At 42.9% G+C, this 21,295-nt stretch overlaps 1 protein-coding gene across 2 annotated transcripts in view; it reads left to right on the top strand.

Moving 5' to 3' along the window:
* The window catches only part of LOC115462797 (long-chain-fatty-acid--CoA ligase ACSBG2-like), a 257,186-nt gene that overhangs the window by 36,508 nt on the left and 199,383 nt on the right, over window positions 1-21,295 (top strand). For both annotated transcript variants that reach the window (XM_030192806.1, XM_030192805.1), the window contains exon 4: window positions 18,940-19,223. In XM_030192806.1, coding sequence (XP_030048666.1) covers window positions 18,940-19,223 — 284 coding nt within the window. The remainder of the gene's footprint in view (window positions 1-18,939; window positions 19,224-21,295) is intronic.

Raw genomic sequence — 21,295 nt, 5'->3', positions numbered from 1 at the left:
TACAGTTCCCCAGGATCAAAGTCCACTGCACTAACCACTAGGCTACTCCTCCACTCATTCCACCAATAAGAGCCAACCTCATCAGTGATGTCACAATGGCTTGATTGCCCAATACAGTTCCCCAGGATCAAAGTCCACTGCACTAACCACTAGGCTACTCCTCCACTCATTCCACCAATAAGAGCCAACCTCATCAGTGATGTCACAATGGCTTGATTGCCCAATACAGTTCCCCAGGATCAAAGTCCACTGCACTAACCACTAGGCTACTCCTCCACTCATTCCACCAATAAGAGCCAACCTCATCAGTGATGTCACAATGGCTTGATTGCCCAATACAGTTCCCCAGGATCAAAGTCCACTGCACTAACCACTAGGCTACTCCTCCACTCATTCCACCAATAAGAGCCAACCTCATCAGTGATGTCACAATGGCTTGATTGCCCAATACAGTTCCCCAGGATCAAAGTCCACTGCACTAACCACTAGGCTACTCCTCCACTCATTCCACCAATAAGAGCCAACCTCATCAGTGATGTCACAATGGCTTGATTGCCCAATACAGTTCCCCAGGATCAGAGTCTGCTGCACTAACCACTAGGCTACTCCTCCACTCATTCCACCAATAAGAGCCAACCTCATCAGTGATGTCACAATGGCTTGATTGCCCAATACAGTTCCCCAGGATCAAAGTCCACTGCACTAACCACTAGGCTACTCCTCCACTCATTCCACCAATAAGAGCCAACCTCATCAGTGATGTCACAATGGCTTGATTGCCCAATACAGTTCCCCAGGATCAAAGTCTACTGCACTAACCACTAGGCTACTCCTCCATGATGAATGAAAACACATAATTTGAAAGATATTCTATCTCTTACTGGTAACCAATGTAGCTCATATAGAAGAGGAATGGCTTTAGCAAAGCGAGGAGATCTACATATAAGACGAGCAGCAGTATTTTGAGCTGTTTGTAATTTTTTTGAGAAGACCACCTTTAAGTCCAGCATAGATGGAATTGCAATAGTCGAATTTGGTGAGGACAAGGGATTGAACCAAAGTACGAAAGACAGATTTAGAGAAAAATGGCCTCAGTCTCTTTATCTTCCAAAGTGATTGAAAGACTCTCAATGTCAACTTAGAGACTTGGTTTTAAAGGGTCAGGATGTATTGTGACTCCCAAGATTTTCATTGATGACTCAAGGGAGTAGGTTTTGTTCTTAATAATAAAGTTACTAAGATTCATAGGATGGTGAGGGTTAGTTATAATTAAAAACGTAGTTTTAACCGTATTAATTTTTAGTTTTCAAGTTGCTGGTTTGGAGTTACTTCAAGCAATGGAGAGGGAAGGGGGAGGCAAGATATAGGAAAGCAATTAACAGGGGCGTGTTAATTTCACAGTCAGTGCTCAATAAGGGTCTGAGAGACTGGGCCGGGCCCTGGGCAAGGCCGCTCCCAGGGCCCTGCCCCCCCCCCCCCCGAGGTCATCGCCGCCGCCCCTCCCAGGTTCCGTGCCGCAGTCCCCACCCACCCCCTCTATCCGCCACCGGGCCAGGCCCCCTGTATTCAAATCATCACAGCGCCTCACCTATCACCTCCATGACTGAAAGCGCAGCAGCAGTGGCAGATCGGATTCGCCTCCCTTCGGGCCTTCTCTCCCTGTGTCCCACCCTCGTCTGATGTAACTTCCATGAGGGCGGAACACAGGGAGGGAAGGTCCGAAGGGAGGCAAATACGATCTGCCACTGCTACGCTTTCAGTCACGGAGGTGACAGGTGAGGTGCTGTGATGATTTCAATGTGGGGGCCCAGCCCGGTGGCGGACGATCGACGGAGCAGAGGGCGGGTGACACCAGGGACTGTGGTGCAGGGCCCCCCTTGGAGGCCCGGGCCCGGGGAATTTTGTCTCCTCTGCCCCCCCCCCCCTCTCAGCGGCCCTGGGTCTGAGTCTCTTTGAAGTAGGAAAGTTGAGATTCTCTGATAGATATGCAGTCTAAGAAGAGAGGGTAAAGAGTACAACAAAAAGATAGGACAACAACAACAACAAAAGAAATAGTACAACAATAAAAAAGCACACATTGACCTCCGGAAACAGGACAGCAAAAAGAACTTTATTGGCAAGACCTGACATGGGCCAAGCGCCTGCATCAGGGGTCAATGGGAACTTAGAACTCTTAAATAAAGGAAAGAAGCCTTCTGTATATTCCTCTAAATAGCAGACAGGGAAACAAAAGCTGAAAAATATTCGGTAAACGCTGTCCCACTTCCCGTCTGGGAAATAATAGTATGTATACTTCTTTATATCGCTGACTCTGCTACCGGTCAAGAAAACCGCCAAAAAACAAGTCATTCAGTAGATCTGCTTATTCTATTTATATTTTGTACTTTCATATCTTGAAACAAGGTAAAATAGTTTGAAAGTCCATTACCTGATATCTAGCAGGCACATTGATCTAAAGACTGCATTTCACTTCTGTGAGATTATTTGGAAGTTTAATTGAGAGGAAGCTTCAGCAGGATATTAGAAATTTAGAGATAATATAGGTTAAAGATATTTTATTAATTATATTTGTACCCCATGCTTTCCCACTCACAGCAGGCTCAATGTGGCTTACATATTGTATACAGGTACTTATTTGTACCTTGGGCAATGGAGGGTTAAGTGAGTTGCCCAGAGTCACAAGGAGCTGCAGTGGGAATTGAACCCAGTTCCCCAGGACCAAAGTCTACCACTCTAACCACTAGGCCACTCCTCCACTTCAATTCACAGAATTGTAGTTATGGTTTCATCATTATGCAGTTCCCTGAATACCTGATGTTGTTTGACGATCCAACTGATGACGATGCAATCACTGGAGACTTTTTCTTTTGCTGTTCTTGTAGATCCAGGCTCATCACAGGAAAGAGAGAGGTTTCTTGATTGTAAAGTGCAGGGAGACAAGAAGTTGCTTTTATCCAGTCAAAACAATGAAATTAAACTGAGGGATCCTTTTACTAAGGTTGCGCTGAAAAATGGCCTGTGCTAGTGTAGTCACGTGTTTTGGACGCAGGCAGATCCATTTTTCAGCGCGCCTGTAAAAAACGCCTCTTTTTTTTTTTGGCCGAAAATGGACATGCAGCAAATGAAAACTGGCTTGCATCCATTTTGGGTCTGAGACCTTACCCGCCACCCATTCACTTAGTGGTAAAGTCTCACACGTTAACCAGGCGGTAATCAGCAGTGCACGTACAATGCTGATTACCGCCCAGTTAGTGCCACTTGCCGGAAAATAGTGTAGTGGACGAGCGTAAAATATGAAATTACCGCCCGGGCCACATGATAGCCGGGCGGCAGTTCCAAGCTGGTGGGCGTTGGGTGCTCGTAGGTGCCAACGAGGGACATAATCGAAAGGGACGCCCAAGTTTTCCTGAGGACGTCCTCGCAGGACGTCCCTTCGAAGGGGAGGGGAACCTGTGTTATCCAAATAAGAGGGGCGTCCGTCTTTTGTTTTGATAATACGGTCAGGGACGTCCAAATCTTGACATTTAGGTCGTCCCTAGAGATGGTCGTCCTTAGACTTGGTTGTTTCTGATTTTCGGCGATAATGGAAACTAAAGACGCCCATCTTAATAAGAAAAGACCTCAGTAGAAAAGGAGACACACCTATCTATAAGGCTAACCTTCAGAATACAGGTGGCTCACAATAATCATCAGTCATTAAAAAAACTCCACTATTTTTTCTGGATCAAAACCGTCCTTGTAGAGCAATACATTTACTGACACCGCATCGTTGAAAATACTACATACTTACACGTTTCAAATATGCATAAACGTTTCTGCAACACTTATCATGGTACAGTCCATCAAAAAGTCTCACAAATCCCAACAGGGGGTCCCTGTTTAGCAATCCAAGCTGCTTCAGGAGAAAAAAACTTGCATCAGTGCAAGATATTAACAAAATTGTAACTGCAAATAAATGCGGCACAAGCATTCGCAAAATCCCCTGAAGCAGCTTGGATTGCAAAACAGGGACCCCCTGTCGGGATTTGTGAGACATTTTGATGGACTGTACCATGATAAGTGTTGCAGAAACGTTTATGCATATTTGAAACGTGTAACTATGTACTATTTTCAACGATGTGGTGTCAGTAAATGTATTGCTCTAGAAGGACGGTTTTGATCCAGAAAAAATAGTGGAGTTTTTTTTTAATGACTGATGATTATTGTGAGCCACCTGTATTCTGAAGGTTTGCCTTATAGAAATATAGAAAACAGCTCTTTTCAAGAAGGCATACAATAAACATCCATCTTAAACACTAAATAACAACATTATACACGATCCTTACAAAACCGAACTTCTATAGTATGCCTGCTTACCTCTCGGCTTTCAATGATCAAGTACTACCACTATAAACCTTATGCCGAATAGGATCTCTTTATAGTCGATGATCTAATGTATGTTACAAACCAACTCATTACTCAGGAACCTTAAGCACTACCATAATGTATTCCTCTTCACCATGTATGTATGCACCTTAACGCAAGACCATTTGTAATTCTGCTACCCGGAAATGGCAACCGCCATTACGGCAAATGTAAGCCACATTGAGCCGCAAATTGGTGGGAAAATGTGGGATACAAATGCTACAAAAATAAATAAATAAATAGATAGATAGGTGTGTCTCCTTTTCTACTGAGGTCTTTTCTCTCCACTGTTAAATCGTTAAGCAATCTTTCTGACACACATCACTTATGTAGAATCATTATTTTGGCTGGGTATTTGAAATCACCCATTATTATACTGTTGGCCAATTTACCAGCTTTCATAATTTCTGTAAACATTTCTTCATCTGCTTTGTTCTAAAGTTACCTTTCAGGATTCTTACTATGAAATCACTGGTACAGTGATAAAGTTCCTGAAAGGTAACTTTAGAACAATACAGGAACGTAAGACCTTTGAAGTCAGAATGATTGAATATTTTGACACCCAACAGACAGGACTTAACAAAGATCTGGGTTTTCTAACCCATTATAAACCATAAAGTTGTATTTCTCTGTTTGTCACCCTCCTCTCACCTATCCACCCCCATCCTGTTAGACTGTCACTGAAATGCTTTGGTCTCACTTATATATATACTGTCATCTATCGACATTTGCTTATTTCCGATCTGATGAAGAAGGGCAACCTTCGAAAGCTAATCAAGAAATGTATTAAGTTATGTCCAATAAAAAGGTATCATCTTATTTTCTTTTCCATGTTTTTGTTTTATTTCTATTGAAACTATGGAGAAAGGGGTTATAGACTATGGAGACTAATAAAATTTGCTTTTTTTTTAAATTCAAGCTGTCTTTATCAATAAACCTACAATTCTTCTTTTAAATTCCAATCTTTAAGGAGGTCTTTTATTTATTTATATATTTAGATTTTGCTCACACCTTTTTCAGTAGTAGCTCAAGGTGAGTTACATTCAGGTACACTGGATATTTCTCTGTCCCAGGAGGGCTCACAATCTACGTTTGTACCTGAGGCAATGGAGAGTTAAGTGAGTTGCCCAAGATCACAAGGAGCAGCAGTGGGATTTGAACTTGCCACCTCTGGCCACTCCTCTACCCCAAAGAATCTTGCTATTCTTTGGAGTTCTACATGGAATGTTTATTTATTTATTTAGATTTTGCTCACACCTTTTTCAGTAGTAGCTCAAGGTGAGCTACATTCAAGCACACTGGGTCTTTCCCTGTCCCTGGAGGGCTCACAATCTAAGTCTGTACCTGAGGCAATGGAGGGTTAAGTGACTTGCCCAAGATCACAAGGAGTGGCAGTGGGATTTGAACCAGTCACTAACCTTTGAGATGCCCATTATATGCCTACGGGCATCTCAGCATTTAGCAGGAGCTAAAAAAACACTAGCATACCTTAATAAAAGACCCCCTTAAATCACCAAAGCACAGAGTTCAACAAAAGCTCAGATTTGGTAAAGGGTGGGGGAGGGGGAGTTAAATTCTGAACTGCCCCAGGTGCAGAAAAGCTGGTTCTGACTCTGCCTAAGTAATTGCTTAACACAGCTTTTATTTCCAAAGAGGCTGCCAACTCTGACCAGAAAGAGAATCAGCCAGGAGCAGGGAAACTGGTTAAACAACCAGGGATGAGCTGCTTTCATCTAGGGAAGAGTTAACTTGCCGTGACCTACAATTAAAGAGGCATCGGCTTCATGAAGTTGGAAAGTTGTTTCGTCAGTGTTTCACTGTGTTCCCAGGTGATTAATCTCAACATTGTACTTGGACTAATTTGATAATGTTGGTTTAAAGATACATTATCTTTTTAACACATTTTTCTTTATAGCAATTTGAAAAATACAGTCAAGAAACATTTCTTGTATAGAAAAGCAACAAATAAATTAGAATATAGGAAATATATAAGCCAGGGGTGCCCAGCCTCGGCCCTCGCCAGGTTGGGTTTTCAGGATTTTCCCCAATGAATATGCTTGAGATCTATTGGCATACAATGGAGACAGCGCATGCAAATCCTGAAAACCCATCTGAATTGTTGGACAAGCCTGATATAAGCAAACTAAGCTGAAGTCCACAATGCATAAAATGGAGCTTTTGAAAAGTGTAGGAAAATGAAACAAATTAGGAAAAATAAAGCAGATTCTTAAATCCAAAATGAGAGAGATGAATCGCCAACATTAGAACCTACAGTAGAAGATGGAGCTGACACCAATAACCGTACTGGAACTTCTGCAACTGGCAGTTGAACACTTCAGAAACGCCTTATTGATATTGTCCATCCGAGACCATTCGTGATAATCTCAGCCACTCCACTCCTATGCTATTGTTGTGTCAGCAATAATCTCAAAGCTGCTCCTGTTACTCCTGATATCAATCCACTTCCCTTCTTCCAGCGATGCATCTTCCAGGGCTGCACCCAGTGGTGTACCGAGGGCGGGGCAGTGGGGGCGCTCTGCAGGAGGGGTGCAGGAAGTCAGCCACACAGCTGTCGGCTCCGCTGGTTCCCTGCTCCCTCTGCCCCGGAACAGGAAGTAACAACAGAGGGAGCAGGGAACCAGCGGAGCCGACAGCCGTCCCTGCACCCTAGCAGGTAGGAAGAATGCACCCGGGGGAGGCTTTAAGGTGATGCGCAGGGGGGGGATGCTGCAGCCGGAGGGGAGGTGTCATGCTACACCCGGGGGGGGGGGGGGGGGGGGGGAGGGTGGACAATGCTGCACCAGGGAGTGGGGTGTGCAGCCAACCAATGAACACCACTGGCTGCACCCTGCCCTTGAACAGGCTTCCCCTATTCTGGATCCCACTTCCAGGCTGGATTCCCCTTATCTAGCTGAAGCTCTGACTGCTTTTCAGTTGCCACTACAACTTTACCCAGCCCAAATGTATTTCTTTCACTGCAGGATCCCCCATTACTCCCAAGGGTCCTGGCGGGGGTACATGCAACTAAAACCTCATGCACCTCGCCCTGGACAATTTCTCAACTCCACCCCTGCTGTTACTCACGTCAGGGACCCACTCTTCTGCCAACCCCTCCCTAGGGCAGGCCTCCTACTCTCTCTCCAGCAAACTGGCAGGGACCTCCCTCCCCCCAGGGCCTCTGGAACAATCAATTACTGCTATTCTAGTTATACCCATATCACGGGGTATTACACGCAGTGTAGGAGGAAATGCATCTCTTTCTATTTCTTTGGTGTGGCTTCTTGAGGTTTTGGTTTAACAGAGTAACGTTGTAGATAGTGGAGTGGACTAGTGGTTAGGGTGGTGGACTTTGGTCCTGGGGAAGGAAGGAACTGAGTTCAATTCCCACTTCAGGCACAGGCAGCTCCTTGTGACTCTGGGCAAGTCACTTAACCCTCCATTGCCCCAGGTACAAATAAGTACCTGTATACAATATATAAGCAGCATTGAGCCTGCCATGAGTGGGAAAGTGCGGGTACAACTGTAATAAAAATAGATAAATAAGCAGTGGATTTTCCCAAGTCCATTTTAGTAATGGTCTATGGACTTTTCCTTTAGCAAGCCATCCAAACCTTTTTTAAACCCTGCTAAGTTAACCGCTTTTACCACATTCTCTGGCAATGAATTCCAGAGTTTAATTAGCCTCATTGCATGCCCCCTAGTCCTAGTATTTTTGGAAAGCGTATCATATCTCCCCTCAGCCGTCTTTTCTCCAGAAGAGCCCCAGCCACTTTAGCCTTTCCTCATAGGGAACTCATCCCGTCCCGTTTATCATTTTCATCGCCCTTTTCTAATTCCACTATATCTTTTTTGAGATGCGGCGACCAGAATTGAACACAATATTCAAGATGCGGTCGCAACATGAAGCGATACAAAGGCATTATAATGTCCTCATTTGTTTTCCATTCCTAATAATACCTAACATTCTATTTGCTTTCTTAGCCGCAGCAGCACACTGAGCGGGAAGGTTTCAACATATCATCAACGACGACACCTAGATCCCTTTCTTGGTCAGTGATTCCTAACATGGAACCTTGCATGACGTAGCTATAATTCAGGTTCTTCTTTCCCGCATGCATCACTTTGCACCTGCTCACATTAAACACCATCTGCCATTTAGACGCCCAGTCTCCCAGTCTCGTAAGATCCTCTTGTAATTTTTCACAATTTTTATTTATTTATTGCATTTGTATCCCACATTTTCCCACCTCTTTGCAGGCTCAATGTGGCTTACAATACATCATGAATAGTGGAAATAAGAAGAAAAGACATTTGGTATTAGAGAAGGATTTTGGGTTACATGACAATGAAAGAAACATGATTGTAATATAACAGAAAAACATTATAAGACAATCCTCTTGTGATTTAACAACTTTGAATAACTTTGTGTCATCATCAAATTTAATTACCTCACTAGTTTCTCCCATCTCTAGGTCATTTATAAATATGTTAAAATGCAGCGGTCCCAGCACAGACCCCTGGGGAACCCCACTAACTACCCTTCTCCATTGAGAATACTGACCATTTAACTCTACTCTCTGTTTTCTATCCTTTAACCAGTTTTTAATGCACAAGAGAACACTATCTCCTATCCCATGACTCTCCAATTTCCTCTGGAGTCTTTCATGAGGTACCTTGTCAAACGCCTTTTGAAAATCCAGACACAATATCAACCGCTCACCTTTATCCACTCAAGGAAGTTACATGGAAATACTTTTTTTTTTTTGTTCAATCATTTTTTTTTTTTTTTTTTTTATTTATAACAATTTTATACATAGAATCAAGTATTCAACTTGTTTGAAAAGTGGTACATTTCGTATCATATACAATTTTAGGAAATAATTAACAGAAAAAGGAAAAAAAATATATTTTAAATTGAAATCCCCACTCAAGTCCACAATATGGGATTCAAAATGAAAAAGAAAAGTGGAATTATTCTAACAGGAATACTTTTCTAGGAAGATTCACTTGAGAAATTTACAGGCTACACTATTCGGTGTCATAATTATCCATATCCAAGGGAAGATGACATTTTCAATTTTCCTTATTTTGTCTAGACACTAAAAAGGCTGTTAGCTGAGTTGGTTCAAAAAATACATATTTAAGGGATTGGTATTTTACCACACATTTACAAGGAAATCTAAGAAAGAAAATAGCTCCCAGCTGTAACACTGCTGGCTTCATTAAAAGAAATTGTCTTCGCTTTTTTTGTGTCTCGCGAGAGACATCAGGAAATATCTGAATTTTTTGGCCTAAGAACACTTTGTCCTTATTTCTAAAATACATTTTCATTAACCATGCCTTATCTGGTGGTAATGCTACCGTCACTATCAATGTTGTTGGAATGACAGGATCATTTTCGGAAGACTCAAGTATAGCTGAAATATTAAGATCTTGTTTCTGGTTTTCTTGATTTAATATTGGAAGGTAGTATATCCGAGAGAAAGGTGGAATCATCTCTTCTTTTACTTCAAGTATTTCCATTAAATACTTCTTTAACATTTCCTTTGGGGATTTAGACAACTGTCTTGGAAAATTTAATAAACGAAGATTGTTACTTCTAACTGAATTTTCCAGTAATTCCGTTTTTTTTCGCAGGAAAATCAAGTCTTTAACCATAGTCTCTTGTTGAGTTTGAAGTTTTTTTACTTCCAAGATCATATCTTTATCTGTTTGCTCTAATTTTTCAACTTTAGTATCCAGAATTTTAGTTTTTTGGTCAAGAGCCAAAAAATCCTGATTCAATTTATTTACTTGCGGGACAAGAGATTTTCCTAGGCCAACTATCAAGGTCCACAGCGAATCTAGCGTTACTTCCGCTGGTTTTTTAATTTCAAAAGAAAATTGTGTGGGTAGTACCTCTTTATCCGAAGTTTTCTCCAATATCAAGCTAGCAGCTTCTTCCACCTTCGATAGAATAGGTGTTTGTGTCCGAGACCTCAGTTCACATCCAACCGGATCTATTTCCTCCCGGCCCTGTAGACTTACACCACTTCGGGAAAGCAAGTCCAGAGATGCCTCGGTTGGTGTGCTATACCCTGCAGGTTGCGGGGGCAGTTCCCTCGAGTCGGGGCTGAGCGTCAGCTCAAGCCCAGGAGAAGCTTCCGGGCCTCCACTCGCACCGGCGCTACTCAGCGGGCTGCCTTCCGACTTGTTCAATCATTTTTATTAATTTTTAAATAGCAAAAAGAAAGGAAATTAAGTACCAGAGACTTAATAATAGTTTAACAAGTTTGATTATGTACACTGACTTGTAGAAGAATTATAGACATTGTTTACATCAACTCTAGGATCCCTGATTCTGTTTCATTACAGGTATTGTATATCTATAGGAATAAGCATATTACTAAATGTTAGAGGTGGAGATAAGAAATTATATATATATACTAGTAAAAAAGGCCCGTTTCTGACACAAATGAAACGGGCGCTAGCAAGGTTTTCCTCGGAGTGTGTATGTTTGGGAGAGTGTATGTGAGAGTGACTGTTTGAGAGTCAGAGTGAAAGTGTGAGTGTGTGAGAGAGAGAGTGTGTTTGTGAGAGAGTGTGTGTGTGAGAATGAGAGTGTGTGCAAGTGTGTATGTGAGACACAGTGTGATAGAGAGTGTGTGTGTGTGCCCATCCATGCTCCTCTGTCCCCTGCCCCCTCCATTCATCCCTATCCAGCATTTTCCCTCTCTGCCTGAGGCCTGCCCTGCAATCCATATCCATCCATGCCCATCTGTCCCCTCCATTCATCCCTATCCAGCAATTCCCCTCTCCCTGAGTCCTGCCCTTCCAATCCATGCCCATCCATGCTCATCTGTCACCTGGCCCCTCCATTTTTCCCTATCCAGCATTTCCCCTCTCTGCCTGAGGCCTGCTCTGCAATCCATATCCATCCATGCCCATCTGTCCCCTCCATTCATCCCTATCCAGCAATTCCCTTCTCCCTGAGTCCTGCCCTTCCAATCCATGCCCATCCATGCTCATCTGTCACCTGGCCCCTCCATTTTTCCGTATCCAGCATTTCCCCTCTCTGCCTGAGGCCTGTCCTGCAATCCATATCCATCCATGGCCATCTGTCTCCTCCATTCATCCCTATCCAGCAATTCCCCTCTCCCTGAGTCCTGCCCTTCCAATCCATGCTCCTCTGTCACCTGGCCCCTCCATTCATCCCTATCCAGCAATTCCCCTCTCTGCCTGAGGCCTGCCCTGCAATCCATATGCATCCATGGCCATCTGTGCCCTCCATTCATCCCTATCCAGCAATTCCCCTGTCCCTGAGTCCTGCCCTTCCAATCCATGCCCATCCATGCTCATCTGTCACCTGGCCCCTCCATTTTTCCCTATCCAGCATTTCCCCTCTCTGCCTGAGGCCTGCCCTGCAATCCATATGCATCCATGGCCATCTGTGCCCTCCATTCATCCCTATCCAGCAATTCCCCTGTCCCTGAGTCCTGCCCTTCCAATCCATGCCCATCCATGCTCATCTGTCACCTGGCCCCTCCATTTTTCCCTATCCAGCATTTCCCCTCTCTGCCTGAGGCCTGCCCTGCAATCCATATGCATCCATGGCCATCTGTGCCCTCCATTCATCCCTATCCAGCAATTCCCCTCTCCCTGAGTCCTGCCCTTCCAATACATGCCCATCCATGCTCATCTGTCACCTGGCCCCTACTGGATGAGGATGTTTGATTAGCTGGTTGCAGATATTCTTCATCAGACAAAGATAGTTCACTTTCATCATCGCTTTGAAACATAATCGCTTCAATCTCTTGGTCAGTCAGACACTTGGAGGAAGACTGTGCCATTGCTGACTAGATGTTAGAAAATGAAACAGATTTCCTCTCAACAGCTTATCTTATCACAGGTCCTTCAGCAATTAGCTCACAGTGTATACTGTCCTCAGTGTTCAGAGGACCTGAGGTGATGTCATGGCCTTATCACTCCCTCCAAAAATCACATGACATCCTCACATGTTATTATCCACACCCTGGCCCCTCCACCAGCATTACTGAGTACAAATAAAGTAACTTGAGACACAAACACTTCTGAGAACATGATAAAAACAAACTAGATGACACTTAAATAGCGCGATTGATGACCCTGAGATTCGCAATAGGATGAAGGAAAATTCCTTCTTGGGAATTAGAAAGTAAAATTGCATTCTGCAGAATAGAGCGAGGAAATGGCCGAAGGCCCAAGATCACCAAGAAAAATATAAACTGGGATGTTTGCAGAGGAGACAAAAGACTGTGCGCCAACCTGACTAAACAAAGAGAAAATCAGAGATATCTGATGAGAGATCAAATGAGAGATCAAATGAGAGGCCTGGCTACAATCACCACCCAACCTAGAGACTGTAAGAAATGCAACACCCGGTGCGTGACCTGAGAACTCTGCTGATAAGACTTTCTCCAATTAGGCAGTCGTCTAGGTAAGAATGAAATGACCCTAAGAGCGCAATGAACATCCTCTTAGATCTATAAAAGAACGGAAGAGAGAGTACTGCTGAAAATGACCGGTTAATGCATAAGCAAAAAACTAGCCATTCTCTGGATCCTGAGGAGAAGAGGAAGGGTGACCAAGGACACCAGTTAAATAGGGCTACAAACTCCAACCCTATCTCTATGGCGTTCCATAGTTGGGTAAGTTCTGAATATAGAAAGTTCTGAATATAGGAGTCCACCAGCTATGGTAGTACGCTCCGATGGCCGATGGTAGTACGCTCGGATGGCCACTGTTTGGAAAACAGGATACTGGTCTAGATGGACCTCTGGTCTGAGCCAGTATGGCTACTCTTATGTTCATAAGTTCTTATTTGGATGTACTGCAAAATTGGGACTTCAAAGTTTCAAGCGTATGGATGTCCTTTTCGGTCTGTTGAGACGTCCATATGCTTCGAAAAGGAGTGCCATCATGTATTACTGTATTGTTTTACTTCATTGGTCTCCTAATGCAGGCATTTGAGCCAAAACACGGCCATATCGAGTAATGTTCTCCAGGTGAAGGTTATACTCCACTAGATGATGTTAAACCATAGATAAAACAGAAGTGACCGTTCCATCACTTTGACTCCTTGTTTTTTTTTTTTTTAATTTTGGACCTCACTTTACTTTTTGTTCTTTTGTTACCCATGAGGCTCTTGTTCTCCTTCTTGTTGCCTTCAAGTGCAATTTGGAGTCACCAACCAAGAAAAAGATCTAGGTGTCATCATGAACAACACATTCATATCTTCTGTTGAGTGTGTGGCAGCACCTGGATATCCAATTCCTCCTGCTCATATGTCTGGGTATTGAAACAAATGGCGATTACAGTTCAGTGAAATATTACAATTAGACAAGTTGATGGTTATCTCAAATATGATCCTTTAGCTGCTGTAGCCTGGTGCAGGTAAAGATGTTTCTTTATTTTCTCATTCTTCCACTCTTCCATAGATGTAGTATCCTGTACAAGTGGTGTATGAGCTGCCTGGATGGTCCTACAACTCTCCTTTCTCCTTCCCATAAGAGACTAGGAGTGGCCTAGTGGTTAGAGCACCGGTCTTGCAATCCAGAGGTGACCAGTTCAAATCCCACTGCTGCTCCTTGTGATCTTTTGCAAGTCACTTAACCCTCCATTGCCTCAGGTACAAACCTAGATTGTGAGCCCTCCTGGAACAGAGAAATATCTAGAGTACCTGAATGTAACTCACCTTGAGCTACTACTGAAAAAGGTGTGAGCAAAATCTAAATAAATAAATAAATGGGGTGAATAGGGCCCCCATACCTTAAGTACATAAGTGTTGCCATACTGGGACAGACCAAAGGTCCATCAAGCCCAGCATCCTGTTTCCAACAGTGGCCAATCCAGGTGGCAAGATCCCAAAACAGTATGATACATTTTATTCACTATAGCAAGAAGGGGGGGAGGGGGGAGTAGGGAGAGTTGGCTCTTCTCAAATACCGAAGGAGACATGTAGATGGATAAGAGTCTTTATTACAAATCATCAAAAGCGACTCGACACAGCTGCTGTGTTTCGGTGCCTAAGCACCTGCCTCAGGAGTCTACAAAAATATATATACAATAAAACTTATGAGAGTAAAACCTAAAATAACACAATAAAAACTATATTCCAACATATCACATATAAATGAACTGCATATAAAAATGGTGGAAAACATTTCATATAAAATGTAAACATGAGAACCGTAAAGCATTGAAAATCGAGAAACGAAAATTGCATAATGGAAAACTATATTAAAAATAATACATATAAATGAATTATGTATAAAAAGTGTAAACATTATCTCATACAAAATATCTCTTGTAATTAAATTATGTGAACATAAAAATAGTAGTATGGTAATGTAAACCTACATAAAACCGATATGTAAAACAATATATATAAAAAATATGAAAAAATATATCCTATATAATAAAAGGCACCTCCAGCATTCTGAAGCTGACTGCATGGCTGAGGCATTCCTGCTCTCTGTATCCATCTCCTGAATTGACATCACGTACTTCCGGGTTCGTCACAAGCAGAAGTGACCAACCACACGAGGTTTCTCGGCTTCAGAATCTTGGAGGTGCATTCTATTAAATAGGATTGGTCAGTTCCTTGAAGCACAGCCAGAGCTCAGTGTCCTGCACAGCAACGTTCAGACACCAGAGAGAGAGGGGGGGGGGGGGCTGACACCAGAGAGGGGTGGGGGGAGGTATCTCTGTCACACACACACTCTCTCTCTCTCTCACGCACTCTCTCTCACAGTCAATGTCTTTCTCTCTCTCTCACTCTCACACACTGTCTCTCACACACTCTGTCTCACACTGTATCACATTCACTCTCTATGTGTCACACAGTCACTCACACACTCTCTTGGTCTCATACACTCAGTCTCACAGAGAGTCTGTGTCTCACACACACTCTCTCTTTCGCACACACTGTATCTGTGTGAAACACACTCTCTTTCTCTCACACTGTATCTCACATACGCACTTGCACACACTCTCATTCTCACACATACACTCTCTCTCTCACAGACACACTCGCACCCAGACACACTCTCTCTCTCACACACACACACACTCGTACATTCACTCTCTCTTTCTCACACACTCTCTCAAACATACACACTCTGAGGAAAACCTTGCTAGCGCCCATTTCATTTGTGTCAGAAATGGGCCTTTTTTACTAGAATATATATAAGATGAAGATTTGTAAAACCAACATTTGATAAAATGTACTGACCTTATGATGTAATGTCAATATTGAAAAAAGATATTCTTATCTAATTTTGTACATGAAATGGGTAACAAATAAAACCCTATGAAGGGAAAGAAAAAGGAAAACTCACCCATGGATAATATACAGGAGAATGACGCTAGGGGAGACGAACGTATGTTCAGACATATTATTAAAGCCATCTGCACTATAGTATCACTTTGGTTCTAAAGGAGACTGGCCATTAGCGTAATAACCATGTGCTTCTAAATAAGTCTAACTAGGGATTGTAATGTTTTTTTTTATTATCCTTTCAAAATATTTAACAGGAGTAACCTTGTCAAAGCAATACAGCATATATCACAATAAAGAAAAAATGTTTACATTCAGCTTAATTTTGATTAAGATTGAAAAAAAATTATCATCTGTCATTAAGGCAAGATCAAAGAAAACATATTAATTTCCTTAAGCTCATTTTTTTTTGCTTCCTTAGACCCTAATAAAGGGGGGGGGGGGGCGTAATGAATAAAGAAGGTTACATAGGAAAAACAATTAATAGTCAGTAATGCGACGATTCCTCGATTAACTTTAAATGATGTTATTTTACAGTGGTTTCAAATCCAGAAAAGATTCCAGCTGTTCCAGTGAATAAAATATATATTTTGTTTCACCCGATTTTACTCTGCATTTACATGGATATGCTAAAAAGAAGGAACCCCCTATCTCCACAGTTCTTTTCCTCATGGCTAAGAATAATTTCCTTTTTTGTTGGGTTTGGTTTGTAACATCAGGGAATATCCACAGGGATTGTAATTTTTAAATGAAAAAAACATAGACTTGATTAGAAGCACATGGCCTCCCACTTAGTCACCTCTCCCCTCTCCAGTCGGTTCAAAACTCTGCTGCCCGTCTCGTCTTCCGCCAGGGTCGCTTTACTCATACTACCCCTCTCCTCAAGTCCCTTCACTGGCTCCCTATCCATTTTCGCATCCTGTTCAAACTTCTTCTACTAACCTATAAATGTACTCACTCTGCTGCTCCCCAGTATCTCTCCACACTCGTCCTTCCCTACACCCCTTCCCGTGCACTCCGCTCCATGGATAAATCCTTCTTATCTGTTCCCTTCTCCACTACTGCCAACTCCAGACTTCGCGCCTTCTGTCTCGCTGCACCCTACGCCTGGAATAAACTTCCTGAGCCCCTACGTCTTGCCCCATCCTTGGCCACCTTTAAATCTAGACTGAAAGCCCACCTCTTTAACATTGCTTTTGACTCATAACCACTCGCCTCCACCTACCCTCCTCTCTTCCTTCCCGTTCACATTAATTGATTTGATTACTTTATTTATTTTTTGTCTATTAGATTGTAAGCTCTTTGAGCAGGGACTGTCTTTCTTCTATGTTTGTGCAGCGCTGCATATGCCTTGTAGCGCTATAGAAATGCTAAATAGTAGTAGTAGTAGTAGTTATTAAGCTAATTGCTAGTCTCCTTTAGAACCAAAGTGATACTATAGTGCAGATGCCTCAGGTTAACCCTTCAGCTATATTTATTTATTTTATTTTATTTATTTGTTGCATTTGTACCCCACATTTTCCCACCTATTTGCAGGCTCAATGTGGCTTAAATAGTACCGTCAAAGGCAATTGCCCAGTCGGTTGATAACAAATGCAAGGTTGTATAGTGATCGAATGAGGTATATGTGGAGGATCGGAAGGGATGAAGATTGCGTGATGTCCAGTACGATCATTAGTCATGTTATGTTCCTGGGTGAAGAGGGTTACGTGGGGTCGTTGGGGTAGGCCTTTTTGAAGAGGTTGTTTTTTTGTGATTTCCTGAAGTTCAGGTGATCATGGATTGTTTTCACCGCTTTTGGCAGTGGCGTTCCTAGGGTGGCTGACACCCGGGGTGGATCGGCAATGCGCCCCCCTCCGGTGAAACGATACCTTCTCCCCCCCCCCCGGTGAAACGACACCTCCCCCCGGTGAAGCGACACCCCTCCTGGGTGCATTTTTACCTGCTGGGGGGGGGGGGGGTGCCACGCGCCTGTAGGCGTCGCTCGTTCCATGCTCTCTTTGCCCTGGAACAGGAAGTAACCTTTTCCGGGGCAGAGGGAGCACAGAATGAGCGGCACCGACAGGCGCGTGGCACCCCCCCAGCGGCGTGCACCCGGGGCGGACCGCACCCACCGCCCCCCCTAGGAATGCCACTGGCTTTTGGGAGGCCATTCCATAATTGTGCGCTTACGTAGGAGAAGCCGGATGAGTGAGTTCCCCTTGAACGTTGAGGCCCTTGGCTCCCCACACCCTTAGGTTTTGATAATTAACTCAATAATAATGATCATTCCCAAACCACTCCTGCCAGAACAATCTTGTAAAACAGATCATCGAATATCATACTAAGCAAAGTTGCATATTTAAAAGTATGACTATGTATATTTGTGTGTAATGAAGACAGTTTACAAAAATCATTTATCCAGAGAAAGGGATATTTGAACATTGCCCCATCCTTCCTACAGGATCTTCTGGTGATTCACTGACTTTGTGTGACTCTCAGGATGTATTATTTTGCTTACAGAGAGAAATAAAGGCAGATAAAAACCATTATGGCCTATCCAGTCTGCCCAACCATACCATCCACTAACCTTTCCTCCCCCTTACTGATCTTATGTACTTATTCATTGATTTATTTAAAAATATTTATATTCCACAGTTCCTAGTGGATTACAAGGTCATGTACACAGTAAAATCGTCAATTGTAATGCAAGAAAATATACTAACGACAGATATGACACTTGAGGACCAGTCCTTCCTTCATACTCCCAAGCTATCTTGAATTCATGAAAAGTCTTCATCAAGTCCAGTGGAAGGCCTTTCCATGTATTCACCACCCTTTCCATGAAGAAATATTTCTGAGAACTTTTCGTTTCGGTATCCGGTTAGCAGTCTGAATATGGCATCTAACCGGGCAGCCTCTGGCTCCTCCCACGGTCCCCCCACAAACTGTTCCTGCACTGTTCAAATAGTCCTGAAGAGGTCAAGGGGCATATTTTAACAGCACTATCCAATTAGAGCCATTGAATATTCCTCTCACAGGCACCTGTCTGTTAGCAGCACCTGTTAACCGTATCAGTGCCTTTGAATATTGACCGTTTTCTTAAAGGTCATTGTTTTAGAATTCTAGTGCTTTCTTTGTAAGCTTTAGTACAAAGAGAACCTCTAAATGATTATTCTTAGGGAGAGTTAAGGAGAAAGCAAAAACTTGAGAAGAAAGATTCTGTAATGGATGGTCATCCCCCTCTCTCTCTCTCCCAGGTGGCTTGTCCTTGGTTGCTGGAGGAGACCTTTCCATAGCATCAAAGTTGGCACCTGCAGAAAGTCTGTCGACCACAGAGAAGGATGGTGCAGTGAGATTACGTGTGGAACAGACGGGACCTGGGTCACAGCCTCCCATCACCATACACCAGCTCTTCCAGCAGACCCTGCAGCGTTGCAGCAACAAGCCTGCACTGGCGGTAAAGAGAGACGGACAATGGAAAACCATCACGTTCCTCCAGTATTACCAGAACTGCCGGGCAGCCGCCAAAGGATTCCTAAAGGTGAAGCTATTTTCTCTTCCTCCCTTTCCTTTCTCAATAGAGATATATAGCTTCCTGAAGGTAAATCCGTGTCTCGCTTCCTCTTTCTCACTGGTGGGAAGGGTATAAAGCTTGCTAAGGTGAATTTATTCTCTCTTCTTCCCTTCCCTACAGCTTCCTGAAGGTAAATCTGTGTCCATTTTTCTCTCTTTTGGTGGTAGGAAAAGTATAAAGCTTCCTAAAGGTGAATCCCCTTTTTAACTATTTATAACTTTACAATGTTTGAAGTTTCACCTCACCTAATGCATTACATAATTCTCCCTTTGCTTTTCCTATTTCAAGAGGTGTTAAAAGATTTAAACTGTTTGAGAAATTGCTTGCTTATCAAGCTCCCAGAATTTAGAAAACATTGCAGCCACGTTTTAATATTTTCTGTAATTCCCTTTATTTAAGAAGCATTTGAAGACAATGCTTTTTAAGAAGTTTGTTTTGATGTTATGTTATTGAATATTTATCTCTCGTCAACTCTCAATATAATAGATACAAGGTGAGTTACAATCAATGCAAGCCAAAAAACTGAGAACAAAACATGGTCTCAGTAAAGATAGCAATGAAAACAACAATCTTAGCAAATCACGTCTTACCAACAAAGCAGGAAGTGAGACTAAACAAAAAACTAAACAGAAGACAAAAATGCCACTGAAATGTAGATGGAAAGCGATGACTACAAATGCTCGCAGTCTAAGTAACAAAGTTCATGATCTGCAAGCCCTGATGTTAGAGGCAGACTTAGACATTGTTGCAATCACGGAGACGTGGTTCAATGATTCCCATGAATAGGATGCAAATATACCAGGCTACAATCTATTTAAGGATAGAGATGGTCAAAAAGGAGGAGTAGCTCTGTGTGTGAGAAACGATATCACAGCAACTGAAGTGCCAGGGGACTGGGGAAAGGAAGAACTGATATGGATCACCTTAAAAAGAGATGATAGAACCTCTGTCCACATGGGTGTTGTCTACAGACCTCTGACACAATTGGAGGAACTAGATAAAGATCTGGTTACAGATATCCAAAAGTTGGGAAAGAAAAGAGAGGTGCTGTTGCTGGGAGATTTCAACCTGCCGGATGCGGATTGGAAAGCTCCATCTGTGGAATCGGAAAGAAGTAGAGAGATCGTGGATGCCTTACAAAGTGCTCTGCTTGGACAAATGGTGATGGAACCCATGAGGGGAGGAGTGACATTGGATCTGGAGCTCACAAATGGGGAAAGTATGTCTAATGTCCGAGTGAGTGCCCACCTGGGCAGCAGTGACCATCAAACAGTTTGGTTTGATATAAGAGCTAAAGTGGAGGCAGCCACTCAAAACTCGAAGTCTTGTATTTCAAACATGACTTTAGCAAAATGAGGGAATACCTGAAGAAAGAGCTGGTAGGCTGGGAGGACATACAAGAAGTGGAAAGGCAGTGGTCCAGGCTGAAAGGAGCTATAAATATGGCTACAAACCTTTACGTAAGGAGAGTAAATAAAAGCAAGAGGAAAAGGAAACCGATATGGTTCTCCAAGCAAGTGGCTGAGAAAATAAAGGCTAAAGAGTTGGCGTTTATGAAATACAGAAAACCTCAAGAAGAGGAACATGGAGAGGAATACCGGATGAAACTGAAAGAAGCCAAGAGAGAGATACATCTGGTGATAGCACAAACAGAAGAACAAATGGCTAGAAATGTAAGGAGGTGGGGGGCGACAAGAATTTTTTCAGAAGAAAATCCTGGAGAAAAACCATGATTGACTGGCATATGAGAATGGAGTGGATATAGCACTGTTCATGGAAGAAAGTGTTTATGAACAACCTGAAACATTGAAGGTAGACCAAGCCATGGGACTGGATGGGATCCATCCCAGGATATTGAGGGAGCTCAGAGAGTTTCTGACAGGTCCTCTTAAAGATTTGTTTAACAAATCCTCGGAGATGGGGGAGGTTCCTTGGGATTGGAGAAGAGCGGATGTGGTCCCTCTTCACAACAGTGGTGACAGAGAAGAAGCAGGAAACTACAGGCCGATAAGCCTCACTTCAGTTATTGGAAAAGTAAT

Source organism: Microcaecilia unicolor, chromosome 2, assembly GCF_901765095.1.
Source record: "Microcaecilia unicolor chromosome 2, aMicUni1.1, whole genome shotgun sequence".
NCBI classification, from domain to species: domain Eukaryota; kingdom Metazoa; phylum Chordata; class Amphibia; order Gymnophiona; family Siphonopidae; genus Microcaecilia; species Microcaecilia unicolor.
The sequence above is the reverse complement of the archived record's forward strand: the minus strand, read 5'-3'. Positions and strand labels throughout refer to the sequence as shown.